Source organism: Nelumbo lutea, chromosome 6 (assembly GCF_056320005.1).
Source record: "Nelumbo lutea isolate HS-2025 chromosome 6, American lotus-T2T, whole genome shotgun sequence".
Classification (NCBI taxonomy): domain Eukaryota; kingdom Viridiplantae; phylum Streptophyta; class Magnoliopsida; order Proteales; family Nelumbonaceae; genus Nelumbo; species Nelumbo lutea.
In genome coordinates, this window is record NC_142689.1 from 2900917 (window position 1) to 2923110 (window position 22194).

Sequence of the window (22194 nt, forward strand, 5' to 3'; positions counted from 1 at the left end):
GGAGGTTTAAGGATTTTTCCCTTTAAATAACCTTCCTATTTCATAGTAAACTAGAGCACTAACTTTTAGGGCTACATACAATTACACTCGTCCCAAATGAGTTATAAACTCCCACTTCAATATATAAGGGGCATGATTGCCTACTTGTCCAAAGTTCCTTATATCTATACCACCTACCTAGTTGGTCACCTAGGTATTAGGCCTTCAAAACATCTATGGGTCATTTGATAATAGTTGAAGTAGCTGAACTGAATGTCTTATTACTTTGTCTTTTAGTAAATAAAAGTAATTAAATAATAAATATTCAAACGTATAATAATCAACCAAATTTCAGCTTCAGCCATCAAAGAGTTCACAACCTTCTTAATAATTTATTCACTAAAAGACAAAGCAATAAGTCACTCAGTTTAGCCACTTCAGCTGTAATCAAATGGCTCCTATTTGGTCACCTGGTCAACACGTAGACCACATCAACTACACCTATACAAGGAAAATGGCATTACCTTATTACTTTTGGTATGTCTTGTTTTCAGTAGAAGACCCAAACCCGTATCTACTAAGCCTTGATGACTAGCAATACAACATCTTTTCAGTAGGTGTACCACTAGAATCTTGAGACAACATGAAAGTGAAATTCACGGAGAGACAAACATGGATGCTGAAGACATCTATTCATCAGATTATACACATGCACAAAGATATTTATATACTTGCTTTCTCCAATGTGCAATTAACTCCCTGATCATTTTCTTTTCACATGATACAATCTTCCCTTTTGTTTGCTGAAAAGAACAATTCACAAAGAACTCACAACAATTGCCAGTTTATTGCCTCTTACAGCCCCTGTCAATGGATTATCTTTAAATAAGTCTAAGGGAGAAACCTATGACATTTTTTCCCCTCCCCTTTTTAAGACATAGGTTAGATTTAGAATTGTAGTGATGAAAATAATTAAACTTAAACTCATTTTTAACATTATTTTCATAAATTACATACTACACATTCTCTAAGCATAATATTCTATTTGGCTACCAATAGCAATTTAAGCATCCAACAATATTTTAAAATGTGGAGGCATGCTTAGAGGTGTTCCACTACCTGAATGCATGAGGTGTAGTTCAAAATGCAATAAGCACAAGCCTCCCAAGCACATGGTGTAAACCTCCACAAGAGGAGGAAGACGACGACAACGACGAGAAATGAAGGAAGAGGTCTTTGAAGCATTTGAAGCATACGCCTTTAGAAAGGCATTTGAAGCATGCATCTCAAGCACCTGAGGCATACTACTCAGGGGGAGTTCTTTTTTTTCGGATTTTGAGAGCAGGGAAAGTTGGTCAATGGGATTTTGGTTCCCATTGACCAAATGTTCATTTTTCAGATTAATGTGGGGAACAGAGAAAGTTTATTTTCCTGGGTATCTCTTACCTAGGTAAGTGATACCCATCTCCTAAGTGGGTAAATAACTTTCCCACATAGGAGGAAAGTTGTTAACACTTGAATGGGACAAAAATGCCCCTTTTAATAATGGATTTTTATGACTAAAATGGTCATTACCTTATTTACCTGAGAAATAAAAGAACATGGGTAAATGCACTTACCCGAGTAAGTGTTTCCTAGGAAAAACTTACCCAAGTAATTGCATTTACCCAGGTAAGTAACTTACCAAAAAGCAAACGGGGCCTCAAAGGCATCCACGCCTCTAGCATATGCCTCAGGGAATTTTGAGTGTGCCTCAAACACCTTTAGAAACATGGCATCTAGTCCCAGAATAGGGAAAGTTACTATTAAATTTTAAAACCTGAACTATTGAAATAGACACTTCTAGGAATTGAGTAATGAGTAGTGCCAAAAATTGTGAATTCTACAAAGAAAGCGCATTATAAACTTTGTTATGCAAGAGAGAAGAATGGAAGAAGAGAGAAAAGAGAGAGAGAAGAAGAGAGAAGAGAGGACTAAGAGCAAAAGATACTGCTGGCGACGCAGCTTTTTTAATATATATACTAAGGCGACAACAACTAAAATAAAAAAGAGTAAAAGTACAATAGTACCCCTGCGGTACTATACATAGGAAAAATAACAGATGTTAACACTCCCCCTCAAGTTGGGAGTTGGGACATAAATGTTAATATGCCCAACTTGTCACATAAATCATGATGTCGTGAGTGGTGTAGTCCTTTTATAAAGATGTCTGCAAGTTGATCCTCAAAGCTGACATAGGGAGTACACACTTCCCCTGTGATAACCTTCTCTCTAATAAAATGCTTGTCAACTTCGATGTGTTGAGTTCTATCATGTAGCACAAGGTTAGCAGCAATGCTTATGGCTACTTTGTTATCACATAATAGGGTCATAAGTCTATCCACTGGAAAACCCAACTCACTTAATAGATTCTTTATCCACATAATTTAATCAACTCCATGAGTCATTGCTCGATATTCAACTTCAGCACTGGATCTAACTACCACACTTTGTTTTCTGTTTCTTCAGGTAACTAGATTTCCTCCTATGAAGGTACAGTAGCCACTAGTTGATTTTCTGTCATTTAGGGATCTTGTCCAACCTGCATCAGTATACACTTCAACTTTCAAATGTTCGTGCCTTTGAAACAACAAGTCAGCACCTAGAAACCTTTTAAGGTATCAGATGATTCTTTCTGCTGCTTCAAGATGAGTGGTCATAGGGGCATGCATGAACTGACTAAGGACACCAACTGCATAAGCAATGTCTGGGCGAGTCATAGAAATATATAACAATCTCCCTATAAGTCTCTGAAACTGTTTCACATCCTTGATAGGTTCACCTTAGCTGTCACCTAATTTATGGTGAGGATCAATAGGGGAATCAACTGGCTTCACTCCCATTTTTCTTGTATCCTGGAGTAAATCTAGGACATACTTCCTTTGGGAAATGAAGATACCCTTAGAGGACTTAGATCCTTTACTTCAAACTGTGTGGTAAGAAAACTCTTCAACTTTTGGATTTCATCCTTCCAGTCGCCAGTGATAATTATATCATCAACATATACTATCAAAGCAACAATTTTACATTCTCCTCTTTTCACAAACAATGTGTGATCAGATTGACATTGCTTGCATCCTTTCTGCTGAACCGCTGCATGGAATCTGCTGAACCAAGCTTCGGGTGATTGTTTCAGCCCATATAAAGACTTCTTCAACCGGCACACCTTTTGTTCATTGCTTTGAGCCTGAAAACCAGGGGATTGTATCATGTAAACTTCCTCTTCAAGGTCACCATTCAAGAATGCATTCTTGATATCAAGCTGATGTAGATCCCAGTCAAGATTAGCAGCAAGAGATAATAGAACTCTAATGGATTTCATCTTGGCAACAGGTGCAAAGGTCTCTGCATAATCAACTCCGTACACTTGTGTAAACTCCTTTGCCACTAAACGAGCTTTATACCTCTCCATCGTGCCATCAGCCTTATGTTTGACTGTGAACGCCCATTTACATCCAACTAGATCATTTCCCTTAGAAAGATCTACAAGTTCCCATGTGCCATTTTTATGAAGGGCATTAATTTCTTCATTCATTGCATCTGTCCATTCAAGTATTGAAAGAGCTTCTGCCACATTCTTAGGGATAGGGACACTGTCAATGGATGTGAGAAAGGCTCAAAAAGAGGGTGAAATGTTTTCATAGGAAACAAAGTGGGAAATGAGGTGTATAGTGGTGCACAATCTAACACATTTCCTATGAGCAATAGGAAGGTCAAGGTCATTAGCAACAGAGGTATCAATTGCAATGGGGCCAGGGACATCAATGGGAACCAAGATACCTGAATGAGTATGATCTGCCCCCGAAGAGTTTAATGGCATTGGAGGTATAGCTTCTGGATTCTCCATAACTCTTGAATTTGATTGGCATTTGTGACGACGGAAGAAGACACGAAAAGGAGAAGGATCAAGAAGATGAGGGAGTTGAACCAGTTTCTCCTCATTCCTACTCTCCCCCTGAGGAGAAACAGGGAAAAAAGGCTCACTCTCAAAGAAAGAGAGATCCATGAAAACATAGAATTTCCGAGAAACATGATCAAAACAACGGTATCCCTTCTGAGTGAAGGAGTACCCCAGGAATATGCAAGGAATAGCACGAGGGTCAATTATCTGACTGAAAATTTTGGATTTCAGTTTGAAATTGGGTGAAGGCCATCCCCTGAAATTCTTGGATAATTTTTGGTACTTCATCCCTAGCCCGAATGGGATATACCCATATATATCTAGAATAATCATCAATGATGGTAACAAAATACTTGTAGCCACTCTCATATGGTAAAGTAACATGGCCCCACACATCAGAATGAACAATGTGGAAAGGAAATTCAAATTTATTATTTTTTGAAAGAAAATAAGTTCTACACTGCTTACTCAATTGACAAGTTTGACAAGAAAAATCCAAAACGAACACTGACTTAAACAATTCTAGAAACACCACTTTCAAAGACTCAAAAAATAAATGACCAAGACGACAATGCCATAAATAAACTTGACTCTTACAGGACTGACTCTTAGACTTTGTGACTTGAAGACTAGCCTTATTCTCTAGCAAGTAAAGTCCATCAACCATACATCATCTACCAATAGTCCTCCCCGAGGCCAGATCCTAGATCACACAGTAAGAAGGAAAAAATGTCACTGAGCAATTTAAGGAATTAGTAATACTACTAACAGAGAACAAATTAATGGAAAATTTTGGAACATGTAAAACATCAGAGAGGGTAAGGCCGAGAGGTCAAGAAATGGTTCCTTGACCAGCTATGGTAGTGTATGATCCATCAGCTAGTCTCACCTTGCCCCTTTCAGAAAGGTGATAGGTTTGGAAGTAAGAGGGCGTACCAATCATGTGCTTTGACGCTCCAGAATCAATGATCCAGAGAGTGTCAGGGTTATGAGACGCAACATGAAAAGTTGTGGCAGAGTTACCTAATGTAGATGCAAATGAAGTTGAGGGAGGAGCATCCATCTGACGAATTACTCTATCATAGAGCTCTAAATGGTCACGGAATGAATTTATAATATCCTCCCTTGGGTCAGATCCAGATGAATGTGTCTGAGTCACAGTATGAATGGGGGGATTGATTCTCCTGAGTATCCATGTTTGCCATAGTGGGTTTTCTTGTACTCTGCTGTCCTGACTTTTTATTCATATCTGAACCTTGCTTCTTATTCAAATCTTGAGCCCATTTCGGCTTTCCATGAAGATCCCAACATGTGTCTCGGGTGTGTCGGGGTTTCTGGCAATGAGTACACCACAATTTGTCTTTGCCATCCATCTTTTTATGAAGATTCCCCTTAGAAGTACTTTCCCCACCGGTATTAACACTCCCTTTCGCTGCCAACACAACTGCATCTCCTCCAAAACAGTTCATCAAATTCCTTCTGCTTTCTTCTGATTGTACAAGAGCATAAACTTCCTGAACTGATGGAAGATCTTTGCTATCTAGGATTTGGACTCTGATAGATTCATATGTAGGGTTCAAACCATTGTACAAGAGCATAAACTTCCTGAACTGATGGAAGATCTTTGCTACCTAAGATCTGAACTCTAATAGATTCATATGTAGGGTTCAAATGTTGGAAGACAAGTTTTTTGTATAGTTTTGCATCTTCATCACACTTCCAGTCCACACTCTGATAATGATCTAACTCCTCCCAGATAGAGGTCAAGTCTGAGTAGTACACAGATAGACACCTCTCCCCTTATTTACAAGTAGACAATTCTGCCTGTAGATGGTAGATTTTTGCAGTGTCGCAGTTCCGAATATGTTGATTTTACTTGTTCCCAAATCTCATTTGTCGTTTCAGCCCACATGAAATTCCTTCTTATTTGAGGTCGCATAGAAACTAAAAGCCAAGACATGACCATACTGTTTTCCTGGTTCCATCTGTCATATTCAGCACTCCTAGAATGTGGTTCTTTGATTTTTCCATTAATATAACCTATCTTTCCCTTTGCAGTGATGTACAGATTGATCCCTCTTTACCATTCTAAATAATTTAAACCATCAAGAGGAATAACAGCCATGGGAAATGATAGGTCCACACCCCCACTCATTCCATTCAGCATTGAGGAAACACCAGATGTAGCAAAATCTTCACCATTCATGATTTCAGATTCAAAAACAACTCTTAAATGGGGTACACAGCCTTAAAGAAACTCAACACTGAGGGGGAACGAAAAAAAAAAATCTTCTTTGGAAAGACACCTCCTTTTGTAAAAACACAGGTGTTGTTACAGCACTAACAGGTCATCCCTTGACTTACAAGCTCAACACAAGTGTTGTCACAATGCATACAGGCCATCTCTTGACCTACACATCAACAAGACTACTGTTACAGCAAGTACTGGTCACTTTCTGACCTTCAGTTCACCATAAAAGTTGTTGTTGCAGCACACAAGAGGTACTGGTGACTTTCTGACCCTTAGTTCACCATAAAAACTGTTGTTGCAACACACAAAAGGTCCTCACGACCTACAGTTTCATAGGGATCAGTCGACCCCACAAAAAAGGAAAGAAAGAGGTGTTGATCACCTCAACATCCAATTGGCAGACCTAGTACAGGTTCTACCCTGGCACACAACCAAAAAAAAAAAGGTAAGAGAGAAAGAAAGAGAAAAGTTACTTCAGTGTGTGAGATCTTCAATCAGTCGAACAGCAAATGAGGGCGGTAGATCTGGAAATCTGGTGCAAAGAAGAAAAAAACTGTTCACTCAACTTCTCCTTTCAGATATGATAGTCCCGCTCTGATACCATGTTATGCAGGAGAGAAGAATGGAAGAAAAAAGAAAAGAGAGAGAGAGAGAGAAGAGAGAAGAAGAGAGAAGAGAGAACTGAGAGCAAAAGATACCGCTGGTGGTGCAGCTTTTTTAATATATATACTAGGGCAACAGCAACTAAAATAAAAAAGAGTAAAAGTACAATACCACCCCTGCGGTACTATACATAGGAAAAAATAACAGCTGTTAACAGACTTCTACAAACCAATTTCAGCTGCAATAGTGTCACATTTACTCAATTAAAAAAGTTAAAAGGTGTTTCACTCAAAATACAAGTTGGCCAAATTTACCAGTTAAAAAATGAAAAAGATTGCTCAAAGGGCTTCCAAACACTAATAACAGTGTATTTTATGACTGGATTGGTGTTTTTTTTTAAGATGAATGAAAAAGAAAATATGTTTCATAAGAGAGAAAATACATATAAAGGTGATAAGGAATCACCACCCACAAGGGAAAAAAAAAAGAAAAAGAAAACATAACCAAGATTAAAACCACAGTCATCCCCTCCCAAGAAACCCTAAAATGCTCAATGAATCAACACAAATCTCAACGCTTTTCGGAAACAAAACCCAAAAATATACATGCTGTGCAACCCACCATCCCTTACAAAAAAATACTCAACCCAACAAAAACTTACCTTTACTGCACCAAAGCCGCTAAACCTCACTATCAGAAACAAAACTCTATCACCCAATAACTTCAACAGCTTAGAGAGAAACCTATTTGTTTTTCTTAGCAATCCTCTTTTATTTCTTCATTGGGGTGTTATCATTGGTTCCACAGCCTGCCATACAACCATCACGTTCAGCCAATCTGAGTTATAAAGGAGCAGCCTTTACAAAAAGTAAGAAGGACAAAAGAGTACCATGCTTCAATCAGAAACAAAGAACCTTCAACAAGCCCACCATCGCATACAAGATGTAGAACACAGCACCAAAGGAAATTACGCATCCCCTCTGTGGCTCTGTCCATAAAAGACATTGCTACCATACACACCCCCCCCCAAAAAAAAAAAAAATCAAACTTCCCATTCACAGACTAGTGGACAAGCTTGCCAAGTGGCTTCACCATACCCACCAGCAAACCCAAATGACAGAACAATAAACATGAAAGAAACCTGCAAAACCCAGCTTGCCTACATCACTTCGCAAATGCCACAAAAATCATATCATAGAGCAACTGCCACTACAGGCTATCCTTCTCCTATATGGAGATCCTCAACCTCACCTTTCCAAGCTAGATGATAGATGGTGACCTCATCTACTTCTCCCTCCCAACCAATTTTCTTCTTGCAAAATTCCTTTGTTAAAATGCCTTCTGCTTGGGAACTTCCACCCATATAAAATAACCCAAATTTTCATACTGTTTCAATAAGCTTTTCAACTTTCTTTGGGTTGACTTCTTTACCTCTCCTTTATTCATTCTACCCAACCCAACTGATTTAGAAAAGCTGTTCCAGTTTATGGTTGCTTTCCTGCTTCAGTGAAGATCTTGCTAGATGGGTGGCAGGTGCAAGGGAAGTCCAGTAAAGGAAGATCTTGCTGGGCTGTGGTGCCTCTAGCAGTCTTGTGGGCACTCTGGTCTGAAAGGAATGGTAAAATTTTTTTATCAGAAGTCTGACCTGGAGGAGGTGGCAATCAATTGTGCAGTCAACAGAATAAGAACTTGGTTATCTACTCTCACGTGTTTCAGTGGTGATGACTTTTCTTCCTCTTTTTTTGACTATAGATTTTTTGAGGGTCCTTAAAGGAATGGTATTGTACAGAAACCCTTTGTACAGAGGACCATACATGTATACTTTCTTTTTAGATAATACATTATACTTTACCTTTCTCAAAAAAAAAAAAAAATCTATCCAACCCAACCAATTGGCTTGAGGTGGTGAAGTTGTAGAAAGTATTTTGGATAATGAATGATGCAGAAGACAAACTTCTCTAAAATGGTTTCAACTCTTAAACAAGGTTGACCCATAGTTACAGAAAGTGAACTGAAGAAAGCCAAGGAAGAATACTGCAATAATTGTTCTTTCTGCCCAATGCAGTGATAAATAAGATAACAAAGAAAAAAAGAATATTACACTAGAAATTTCTGAAAAATAAGAAAAAGGAGAGAGCCAAGAAGCCTAAGCAAATTGGGTCAAGGACTATAGAATTTGTTCAAAATATCATCACATTTGAAGGCAGCAATATTGAGGATTTTTTTTATAGTTATATTGTGGATGATATATTGAATTCTGTTCCAGAATTGATTGCCATTGACATGAATGTATAACTTGCTAAACTCCCTGATGAAGGCAATTTTGGTCTGTCTTCTGATGATGGACTTAATTATTCTTCTAAACCTGTTAGGCCATCATCAATTTACAACCACACCTCTAATTTCGTGGAGCTTTTTTTTCCTCTTTTTTTTATGGTAAACCAAAAATATATATATTTAAATGGAAAACAAGTACATCAGATGAAAAGATGATGAGCTAGCACCTTTTCAAACACCACGAGTATAACCACAACAGAATAAAGACAATACAACTGCAGACAAAAACAAAAAAAAAATACAATTACAAACTCGGTCCAATTCAAGGGTAGACCAAAAGTTGGATCCAAAAGAGTCTAGAAATCTCTACAAATTCTGGTAAACCCAAGATTCGATCCACAATGAGATTGCCAATATCACCATAAATCCTTTCTACCTTTCTCTTCTTTCTAAGGAACACTTCTGTTTCTCTCTCCAAGTCCCATAAAATGGCAAGAGACAAACTCCAATCAGAAAAGACTTTCCTAGGAGTTAGGATACCTTGGTAGAAGCACTTACTCTTGAATAATGCATAGAAGAAACCCCAAATAAAGCTTTAAATCCTCAAGATTTTGTTTCATCTATTAACTTCACATTTTATTAATAATGATAAATAATGGATTAGTGTAGAAGAAAGTATGCCAACAGCCCTAGAGACCCAGGAAAGCCTCAGATACCTCACCCTTCAATTTCTCATCCCTAGGCTTTTAAACCCTCTGTGATTGCCCTTATCCCTAGAAGATTGGACTTAAAATTATACCAAACTCTTGCCGATTAGAAGATTGGGGAAATTGAATAGATTGTGTTCAAGGAGATGAGCACATTTGTAAGGGAGACAAACCTCTGGAAGCATTTCCTTACCCTTGCATCTTTTTAATGAAATCGAAAAATGAGTTGCAGACAGAATGTTATTTTAAATCCAGGCATAATGAAATCATGATAGGATTTAATGAACTTTTTTTCCCTTTAAAGATTGAATTAGGTTCAATTTTCCTCTCAAAGCCATAACAAAACTTGGGTTCCCTTAAATTTAGGTTAATATGATCCAGAAAAATTGTCGGACTAAGGTGTTGGTTAACACTTAACAGTTGATCTAAAGGATTTCTTAGTGCAACAAGAACTCTTTGGCAGGGAGATAGTTGCTCTGGACCTCTGGTTGCTATTTGTTGTTTCAAAACCATTTGTTCTTTTCTGAAAATGGGTTAGAGAACCTCTTAAATAGTAGCATAACTGGGAAACATTATGTTCCTGGAATTTCTGTTCCTAGGCAGCAAAGTTTTTTCTCCCCTTTTTGCTAGTTGTACATCCTCCACTAAATTTATGGAGTTCTTGTCTTCCTAAATCCCTAAAAAAGAATAGGACAAAATACAAAGATTGTTGCTTCCTTATGTTTTCAAATTCTTCAGCTAACCAGAGAGATGATTACTCACTCAACTGAATTCTCTTGAAAATATTGGCATATAGAACTCATCTGCTCCTTTTGGTTGGATTACAGATAAGATCCCTTTTCTGAAAAAGAATATACTACTGATGCAAAAGGACATGATCAACAACAATGAGAATTGAAGGGATGATTCAAGGAAATAATATCTCTTCTCCAACATAAATATGGTCAATCAAGTGAAAGGAAAATAAACAATAAGGAGGATATTTGATGGTGTCACTTCTACCAAATTTTCTCTGGAAACCTATGTATTTCCAACTCCCCATTAACTCTAAATCCATAATTCACAGTTAAACATGTATATGCAAGGTGGCTGCTTCTGCATCTGTCAACTAAGCTCAAGTTCTTTAAAAATTAAAATGGAAAAATAGAAAGATTAAGGGAGTAATAAAACCAAAAAATCACATTGCTTTCATCTAGAAAGTGTCCAAGAGAGATCGCAAAAAAACAAAACTAAAGTTGTAGGAAATAAGTTAGTTTCAGTTGGGTCAATTATGTCCTTTAGATGTTAAGGGCAGTTTTGTCTTTTATGTGTCATAATTTGTGGAAGGCAGTTAGTCACTTCATTGTATATAGATAGAAGGAGATAGCTAATGGCTGTATTCTTTTATTCTCTTCATAATCTTCATCTCTCTCTACTCTCCATTCTCTTCTCTAATCTCCCTCTTTTCATACCATTATTCTGAATTGTTTCCAGTTCATTTTTCTTATTTCTCTCTAGTTGGTTTCAGAGCTCGATCTAGCCACATGGCTGCTGGGATGATCTTCTTTTGAAAGTCCATGTGATAGAAACCATACGACTTAAGAAGAAACTGACGATCCAGAATATGACAAGAAAAATAGCCCCACTTAGATTTTTCTAGTTTTTTTTTTTTTTTTTGCCCAGGGTGATCTCCTAAGGATGTAAGTAATAAATTTTCAAAAAAAAGAAATATACAATTGTAGTATTTTGATTGGGAGACTTAGTAAGAGTTGTTTGGACAGTTCAGCCACTAAAGTTTGATCCTAATGATAATTCTAATTGTCATAATTATATGGTATGACATTCTGAAAAGGAATGAATAGTGGAATGAAATCTTCTCTTCTATTTTAGCACCATCTGTTGTTGGTGTAAATATTAAAATCAATCATGTGTCATTATCATCAACATTAAACTCGGTTTTTATCTTCTCAGAAGGAGACCAGCCTTTTGTGTTTAATATACTTTTAATATTTTTCTTTGACTAAAAAAGTAGTAAATTTGTAAAGCATAAAGTTAAAATAATATGGCAAACATCCTACTTGCCAATTGTACAAGTTAAGTGCATCAATGATGAACATGTCAACATGCCTCCACATGACCATCAAAAGGGGGAAGGGAAAGAAAGAATATTTTGATTTTGATGTTTATAATCTTTCAGATCAAAATCTTCTAATGTGATCTGTTACTGATCGAAAAATGAAGAAAATTTTCAACCCTTGGTATTTTTGAATTTTGACTTCCTAAAAGTAATCTTGATGAGCTATTTATGAATTATGATCAAAGTAATATAATGATGACCAAGGAACTCCAAGAGAATTTGAGAACTCGTTAGAGTTATCATATCAGCTTCATAGGTAGCCAGAGGAAAGACAGAAAGAAGATTGAAAAGGGACTTTCACTTTATAGAAGCAGAGGAAGTGTCGTAGAAGTGGAAAAGGAAGAAAACAATGGTTGTTTTGCACTTAGAGAAGAGAACTTTTGCTCCTTTGATTGTTTAATGATGTTGTCTTCATTCTTCAACAGTGGGATGGCAGCCTAAAGGCATGGAAAGCAATATGAAGTTTCTTGTTTAGGTCCAGGCTTCCAGCAATGGACATTTTTAGTGTAGGGAGAGGACAGCAGGATGTGGAACAATAGGGTTATATATTCATTTCTTCCTTTCTGATTGTGGTTTTCCCTGGTGGGAGGTGGCACTTTTTTGCTTATACTTCTTTGAGTCATTTATGTTTTTGCACTTACCTAAGACTGGTTTATCATGAAATGTATTATTTCTGCTCAAAAAACACTGATCCTTCTTTTACAATATTGAGTGGCCTTATCACCTTAGATATATACCTTTGTATGTCTTCCCTTTTTATTCTTGTTAGTAAATATTGTGTTATCTATCAACAAAAGAAAGGAGCAAAAGTGGTATCTTTGAAACAATAAGTGCATTGGCTGAAATCCTTGACAGCCTTCTCTCATGTGTCAACAAATGATCTAATGAGAAGTTGGAAGGAAGTAGCAAATTCTACAGCCCATAAGACAATTATCAATCACACTTGGTCACCTCCAAACAGAGGTTTTATCAAGCTTAACTTTGAAGGTAGCAGCTTGGGGAATCCTGAACCTTCAAGAATTGGAGGTATTTTTATTTTTTATAGAGGAGGAGGGCAATTTCATCGCCATGTTCTCGGGGCCAGTTGGAGAAGGAGACTCCTTGAGAGCAGAAGTGTTAGCAGTAGTGGAAGCCATTCAAAAGGCAAAGCAAATGAACATTCAAAAGCTTTTTGTGGAAAGAGATTCCAAACTGGTGATTAGCTGGTTACAAGATGGGGGGTCAGAACTGTGGCTTTTCAAGAATGAAAGGAAGATCAGCTGGCTAACCAGAGATATGGAAATAGTGGTTGGGTGGGTTAAGAGATCTGCTAATTCTATAGCAGATGCCTTAGCTAAACAAGGGGTGGAGAGAGGTTCACTTTTCTGGGCACAACTGTAAGGGATCTGATTGTAGGGGGAGAGATAAGAGGTTTTATCTCTCACAGTCCAACTGTATTTAGTGTATTGAACCTTCCTTTATATTAATTAATAAAAGGTTGAGCTATTGATCAAAAAGAATGATATATGACTTTGATACCTAATTTATGTGAGGACCATCAAATCTCTTACATATGTTGGAAGATAATAAGTGAAAATTAAATTTAGAAAATAAGACAGAAGAAGATAGATAAAGGAGGAAAAAGAAACCAAAAGAAAAGGTTTTATTACAAATTTTGCAATACTCTTTCAAAACAATATTAAATATCTTGAACTTCTTAAAATAGGTAATAGAATAAATTATCTAATGTTAACAAAAATCAAGCCAAACCTACAAGTCTTGACCCCTCAAATTTTTAGGCAAAAAATTTTTTTGATAAATGAGTAAACAATTTTATTATAAACAAAAAAATGAGATTACAATCAGTCTTGGAGGAGGCATGAGATGCTACCTCCCCATTGGGACGAGTACAGACCCAACTCCTATCAATAAACAAAACTATAAGTTAGCCCAATACAAAGAAACCCGAGAAACCCCTTGTTTAGCCAAAGAATCTGCTAACCCACCGGAAACTGACTAATATATTCCTTGAGAGCCATTTTACTTTTTCAGAAGATCTCTACAGCCCCAAATAACAGTTTCCAGATTCAGCAGCCAACCCACTACCACCATGGAATCTCCTTCAACCAACAAATCCTCCACTAAAGTTGGCTGGCAATTTATAGGCCTTGTACAACTGCTAGTATTTCAGTCCTTGTTGAGTCTCCAACTCCCACTGGAGCGGAGAATAAAGAGATAATGTTGCTGTCCTTATCCCTCAAGATCCCTCCAATACCCGAAAGCCCTAGGTTTCCTTGACTACTACTACCATCAAAATTCAGCTTTACAACCCCTTCTGGAGGAGGTCCACCTTACTTGTATTCTGGTCTTTTTGGAGACTATGGATGCCACCACTGCACAACTCCTCTGAATATCGTCACAGGAGTAATCCGCAAACAATTCTGAAATTTTCAGCCAAAGGATAGTCCTTGTCAAGATGCACTCCTTAACTTCCTCGGGACCTATCTCTGGTTTGCAATTAAGGTCCAAATAATTCATAACTTGCATCTACAATCCTGCATCAAAAAGGTAATATAACTTAACCAATAACTAGAAATCTTCTAGGGAACCACAACTTGATGTCCCAACTCCCAAGATGAGATAATGAAGTAAATACAAAAAATAACTAAGGCTGTGTTTTTTTTCAAAGGAAAAGAAAAGCTTTATTAAGGATCAAAAGAAGGGGGGACATGAGACCTTACCCTCAAAACAAAACTAGGAGCTGAAGCTTGATACAAAAATCCAAAACTAAACAAAATGCAAAAACTTAAGAAGAATACCGGAGGCGACAACCTTGGGTTTTTTTTTTTTTTTTTTTTTGATCAGCACCAAAATCAAAATTCATTACTTAAAGAAAGAGGAATATACAAATCATAGGCAGACCATTTGCTGACCTTATAACTGAGCCCAAAAACACAGTGCCCTATTTACCCTTTGTTTTGCTAATTGGTCAGCTAGACCAGTTTCTGACCTTGGAGTCCATAGAATTATCAGCGGCATGTCCCTTGAGAACATCCTGAATTGTTTATTAGTTTCTGAAAAACCAAAGAGTCTTCTCATTCTGTTTCAGCCAGCTTATCACTATTTTGGGATCACCTTCAACTACTTTCTTTCTCATCCCCATCTCCATAGCTTTCTGCATCCCATAGAGCACTGCATTCAGTTCTGCTGTTACAGAATCACACAATTCCAGACGGACCCACAATCACTCCACTTTCACTTCTTAAAACCCCTCCAATTCCAGACGGACCCTGATTCCCAAAGCTGCGTCCATCAAGGCTTAATTTCAGGAAGCCTAACTCCAGGGGGTCCCAAAACTTTAGTACCTTCTTCTTGGCTGAAGTTAAGGCTGCAATTGTTCTCCAGTTCCTTATTATGTCATCAAAGGAGAAGGCTGAAAACAACTCCAATGTCTTAACCCAGAATGCCACTTTTGCCATAATCCCTTCAATTAAGGCTTCCTTGCTCCTTTTCTATTCCTCAAAGATATGCTTATTTATTTCCTCCCATAAAGTCCAGATCACTGCTGCCCTTGTACACCTCCACATCAGTCTTCCCCTTCTTTTTGGCCAGATGAAGGTAGAGACATCAAACAACCTGTCCAATCTGTCCTAGGTGTTTCACCTGCACCAAAAGAGAGAGAAAAAACAATCCCATATACCACAAGCAAACGAGCAGGGAATGAAAATGTGATGAACAGATTCACCATTAGATTCACAGAAACAGCACCAATTTGGGGAAAGGCACCGCCCAGGTCTCTTTCTCTATAGTATGTCGCAAGTGTTAATTGCACCATGGAAGACCTCCGAACAAAAAGCACTCACTTTGGGGGGAATCAGGTGAAACCAAATCTTTTTGGATGGAAAGGGAACAACTGGTTGAGGAGGCAAGGACAACGACTTGAAGAAAGAAACACAGTTGAAAACCCCAGAAGGATGTAGAGTCCAACTTCTAGCATTCTGTTTGTTAAGGTCAAGGAAAACCCCTTCAAGAATGTGTAGTAGGTTTGAAACAAGGCCCAGTTGCGAGTCCCTCACATTTCTGTGAAAGCCTAGGTTCCACCCAAACCCATTAACTGAAGGAGAAGGGAGCAAAAACTAAGAAATTGGTTTTCCCTTGAATGAAGATAGGGCAAACAAAGAAGGAAAGGAATCCTTAAAAGGGACTTCACCCACCCAAAGGTCTTCCCAGAATTTGATTTTGTTACCTAAATTAATATCAAGTCTGGTATGATAGAGGAAAATTCAGAAACACTTCCGAATCGCTTTCCAAGGTGAAGAGAAAGAGGCCCTACTAGAGGTTCCAGCATCCCATCCATTCTCTAAGAGCCCATGAATACTAGCAACCACTTTATGCCATAACCTGTCTGTTGGAAATCTCCACAACCACTTCCTAAAATAACCTTTTCTTTCTTTCAGCTTCCCTAAGCCCAATCCTCCACATTCCTTCCTTTGGCAAACTACTTCCCACCTGATTAAATGATCCTTCTTTGCCTCACCAGGTTCCCACAAGAAATCATGCATAATTTTCTCTAACTTCTTAACAATCGCTTGAGGCATACTAAACACTGATAGGTAGTATCCCATGCCAGTATCAGGGTTTACAAGAATTGTCTCTGTTATCGTTTTCTCCTGCTTATCATTCTTAGCAATCTCTTGCATGAACACATGAACATCATAAGTTTCTTCTCCCTATCTTCAGATTTCTTCTCATTAGTCGTCTTTCCTACATCATCAACCTTCTTCTAGGAACCCTGACCTTTCTCTTTGTTTTTCCTAAACTCTGTCGCAACATGGCCGATTTTGTAGCAAACTTCATAATAAGGCAGCAGGTTTTCATAGACAACCTGTTGCCAAAACACATCTCTTCTACAAACCCTGTGGGGGTGCAGTTTCAAAAAATCCAATTCAACACACTCCTGCGCCTCCATAGTTCTTGATAGGGTTATAGAGGCTTGGTCAAACTTCAAAACTGGTCTGACTACTTGAGCAATCAATCTAAGCAGACCTTCTGCATAAAAATTAATAGGTAGATATGGAAAACTAATCCAAACTGGAACAATGGAAAGTTCCCAGCCTGGTTCAAAATCGGGGATCCATTTAAATAATTGAACAATAAAAGATTTTACCTTGAAAGCTTCCCACAGCCATAGTTTCAAATAGTCATCCCCCTCCGCAAAATGGATCAAAATATGCTTGAATCCAATGTTGTAAACCAGATTTCATTCTTCAGAGTAAATGATTTACAAATAAACTCCTTCAACTCCGGTGAAGGTTGGCCATACATACATTTGCCAATCAAAGCCCACTTAAAAAGAACATAAGAATGGAGTCCTCTAGGGAATAACTACAGGCTTGCCCTACTTTAGGGTTGCAGTGATCACAAGAACCTGCAACAAGGGCTTTGCAAGAGGCAAGAATTTCGAGAGAATAGAGGCAAACAAAGGCTTCTGCATGGAGGAATCCACATTGTGATTCGCCATGAGAGAGGAAGAGGGTGGAGGAGGCGGTGGCTACAGTTTTTTATCCAACTACAGGAACCTCAAATCAACAGAAGACATATCTATCTTTCTTCTGTTGTCATTATCTTTGTATTAAAAATATAAAAGGTGGAGACTAATAAAAAAAAATTAAAAGATGGAGAGAAACATACAAACAAAAAGAAAAATGGGTATACAAAAGCTCCATTTCTGATAGAGGTGGCCTGAGGAACTTTCCCAACTTCTATTCAAGTTTCCATTAAGTTCAATCTTCATGTACCTTCCCCTATTTCCACCATATTTCTACTTACCAAAGCTTCTCAGCTTCTAGTTGTTTTTAGGTAAAGGCACTCTTTCTACCAAAAAATGGTATTTCCAAAGAAACCAAGGATATGTTTGATAAGAGGGCAAATGCAAATGTTCATGAAAATGCAAACTTGTTTTGGTTTTGTATTGTAGTTGGTTGTGATGGGTACAAATGCAAATTTCAAGGCTAGAATCTACCCTTTTTACACTGACCAACTTTGAGTGCAAAGTTTGCTTCCACTTTTTGGAAGCAAATTTTGCTCCCACTTCGAATGCAAAAACAAAAGATAAAAACAAACTTGCTTGTATTTTCAGTATAAAAGCATATTCTTACCAAATGCCTACCAAACTGAACCAGGGTACAAATTTGCTTTGATTCAGCATTTATACTTATACCAAACACAAGCCTAAAAAGATAGAATAGAATTATAAGAAACCAAAAGTCCTCCAATAATTTTAAATGGAAGAGCCTTCATTGTTAAATGATCACCATACATAATTTCTTAAAAAATATAAAACTCAACCTTGGTGATCAGTTGAAGGTCCACTTGTTTGTGTTAAACATGTTTCTAGTACTTTTTGTTAGCCTACTAAGCATGTGAGGCATAGAGTGATTAAGAATAACAATGGCAAACAGCCTGCTTATCAACTCTTCATTAACAAATAGCCTACTCATTGATAAAATCAGATAACCAAAACAAGAGCAGTAAATCAATTATGAACAGTATCAACATGTATCAGAACAAGGATGAGATCAAGGATAAGCAGCATTAGCCTTGTATTACGACAGATAAAATCAAAAGCACTGGAAAAGTTATCAATTAGAAATTAAAATCAGTTAAGAACACTAAAAAGATACTAGAATAAAAGGAAAAACGTAAATGAGTGGAACTAAAATCACTTAAAAAAAACATTAGTTCATGCCAAAACATTCAAACATTAAGGTCAAGATGGGAAGTGAACTTCCATAACAAACAAGGTAATTGAATGGCAAAGAAATGAACTCCATGTGTTATCCATGTTTCCTCACACAAAGGAAGCCAAGTGGTATTTATCATCACAAAATGATAAATTCTTCAAGACGCAATCTAGAACCATCATAATGTAGCTTCTACATCCACATTTTATTGTGTAAGAGGGTAGAGGCGTGAATCATGGATTGGAATAGAGAAAAAACACAATGTAGAAATTAGAGCATGGGTTTGAATAGTAAATTGGAGAGAATATGTGAATTACGAATTGTGATGGATGCATAGGTAGCAAAAGAGTTTAGAACTGCAAGTTGTGAAATGAGGGGATTAGGTTCAAATTATGAAATGACAACATTGGCAATGAGTGTGAATTAGAAATAATGCGAAAATAGGTCAAGAGAAATAACTAAGGAGCACACACATAAACAAAAATAAATAATAAATTATCAACATCATGTATAACCATTTAACAAGTGAACTAACAACTTGTGCTGGGTTGATATGAACATCTAACAACTTGCCTCAAGAAAACTCTTCTATATCAAAAAATTGTCCAAAGAAGGAAAGCTCATTTTCTAACAAGATGGAAAATCAATTATATAAAAGAGAACTTTGTTTTATTCAAGATATTCTATCCAACCCGAACCCGCCATTCTTGCACTCAGAACTTCAGAACTTCCTCTACTCTCAACTTGCTCAAGCTCTCTAGACTTTCAAAGTCTCACAGACCAATTTCTAGTTAATACTTTGATTTCTAGTGTGAACTACCGGCTATGGTTTGTGGGACTTTAAAAATCTAGAGACTCTTTAGTAAACTTGAGAGCTAAGAAAGCTCTGCATGCAAGAATGACGGGATGGATAAAAAGTTTGAAATAAAACAATATTGCCCTGTATAAATTTTATCTTCCTTCTTGTAAAATAAAAAATAAAAAAAAAAAACTTTACTATTTGTCATTTTATTGATACGAAAGATTTTTCTTTTGGGACAAGCCATTAGATGATTATCTACTTCAGCATAGAAGACATTGTAAAGTGGTTACGCTCGGCATTGACAATTTATTATTTCTTTTTTTATTTATTATTTACATTCATTCCTTTGTGTGATCTCTACTTAATTCTATTCATCTATTGACCTATTTTCGCATTGTTCTTGATTTGCAGAGCCAGTTCTTAGCTTCTCACCATTTTGCATTCGAACATAATCTCCCCACTTCGCGATTAATGATCGTCCATTCAATTCGTTCTTCACATATTCTCTCCGATTTGCAATTCGTAGTAACGTACCTGAATTTGCACTTGGTGTTTTTTTACTTTTTCCTTCCAAAGCCACAATTCGTCCCTCTACCTTCTTCCATATTGATTACATCGAAATAAAGCAAAACAGAAAAATAAAATAAAATAAACTGAACTACAAATCTGAAGAGCAAAGAAACGGAACGGAAGGGTAAGAAAATGAGATTCGGCAGAAAAGGTAGAATCAACAGTTTCAACTTTCAACTTCGTCGAGATCTCTGATCAAAGGTTAGCAGCTTTGGGGGGCGGGATAACGTAATCAACCACGATCACACTCTCCAATGAATCCTTGACTTTCTCCTTCTGAGCTTTTACAGCCTCCACATTGGAATCCAAAGCGTGCAATTCGGTCAATCCAGGAAAGATGGCAAGAGAAGCTATGGAGAAACCCTTGGCCCTGGCCGGGGAAAAATTCTCCCCAAAACTAATTTGATCAATCGAAGCAAAATAATTCCTAATACCTCCGAGTACTCTTAAAACCTCTCCTTTCACTCCGTTCCCCAATCCCTCCGTCAGCTTTAGAAACGTCACTCGCATTGCGGCGCCGGAGCGGGGAACAAGGGGGCCATGGAGATCATCGGCCACCCAGTCAATGGCCATGATGTCTTCACATATCGGCAGAACAGAGTCTTTTACGACACTCAAATGGTTTGGATGTGCAGAATAGACGCTCAGATCCTCCTTGGTTCTATACCTACTGTGCAACAAATGCGTGAAGCTAAAAGCTGAAGATCGGTTTCTGTAAATAGGGCCGGCGGAGAGATGAAGAACCTGGTCGAGAGAGGTCAGGCCGTTCAACCGAGAGATCATGGCGTTGACCTTCGAAGGCTCTGTGTTGTCTTTGACCTTGAAGAGGACTACATGTTCTACTGTTTGCATTTTGGCGGGAAGAGGAGGAGACGAACAACAGAAACAGGGGGATTTGAAAGGGAAGGAGGGTTTTGGGTGTCGAACAAGGTTAGGTGGGGAGAGAGATGCAAGAGTTGAGACGAATGGACGTGCACTCACGCACAGCATCTCTCCTCCAATCCATTCCAATCCGAGCACAGAGCCGGAATTACATTGTATCTGAATTGTGTGGCATTTATTTATTGGGTAATCGATTAAGTACCCTTACGACAATTGTCTAAACCTTCCTTCGCCGTTAACGCTCCGTCATAAATCGTTCAAAATAACTGAAAAATTCCAAAATTATCTTTTTATGTTGGAAAATGCCCTTTCAAAAATCCCATCATGTAATCCTTCAAGTCTGCCTCGCTGCTATCAAATCGAGAGGAGAACGGGAGGGAACGGCACCGTGGTCTTCATCGACATATCTGAATCCGTATCTACACGGGGTAAGCACGAGAGGTAGTACTCAGGTTTGAAGACTCTCGCATGGCGACTGTGTATATCTGAGTTCGTATTAACACAAACTCAGACATATGTGCCACATGTTCGTAGAAATGCCTAGCTGCACAGTCGCACACCTCGTCCGGCCCCGCGCACGCCCATCCTGCCCGCAAAAGAAAAGAACCCCTACAAAAGTGATCAAAATTTGTACATGAATCAGTAGTATACAAAACCCTCGCCATTTTGATTAGGGTTTATTACGCTAAAAAAATAAAAAATAAAATAAAATAAAATAAAATAAAACAAACGAGTGATCAATATACAAAACTCTCACCGTTTTGATTAAGGTTTATCACCAGACCTCCGTCATTCGGTAGTTGCAGCGACCATCGTTGCCAATGGATGGCGCTCCATCCCTCTTTCAAGTGTCCTGTTCAGCAAATGGGTCGAGTGTCTGAATTACCTTAGAATTAAGTTAAAACGAGGGATAAAAATGTAACTTCGTAGATTGGTAAGAGTGTTTGAGTTAAAGGGTAAAACGGATATTTGACTTCTTTTCATCTATGTTTAATGAACCATGAAAGATTTAGACAATGGTCAGAAACAATAAAAGTAGTGCTAGTCAATTTTCAATATTTATTAAGACACCCTATAGTTCTCAATATTTATTAAGACACCTATGTTAGCTCTAAAATTAGATATGTGAAAAGCCTTGAGCCTTTGACAGAGCATGGGAAGGAAATTCATTATTAGTGTGCTCAAAAACATGAATTTTTCCACAAAATGGTGTAGATTTCAATGCATCTCCACTGCATCATTCTCTATCAAGATGAATGGAGAAACCCATGGCCTTTTTCATCTTAACTGCAGTTTTAGACAGGGGACCCTCTGTCCCCCTGCCTCATTATAATGGGTATGGCGG

General features: G+C 37.8%; 1 protein-coding gene across 1 annotated transcript; it reads right to left on the reverse strand.

Moving 5' to 3' along the window:
- Nucleotides 1-20081: 20081 nt before the first annotated feature.
- On the reverse strand, nt 20082-21085 carry LOC148846841 (stress-response A/B barrel domain-containing protein UP3-like). Its single transcript, XM_088952493.1, has one exon. It carries the CDS (start codon nt 20955-20957, stop codon nt 20163-20165), a length of 795 nt encoding a protein of 264 aa, XP_088808619.1. The 5' UTR covers nt 20958-21085; the 3' UTR covers nt 20082-20162.
- Between the last annotated feature and the right edge of the window lie 1109 nt (nt 21086-22194).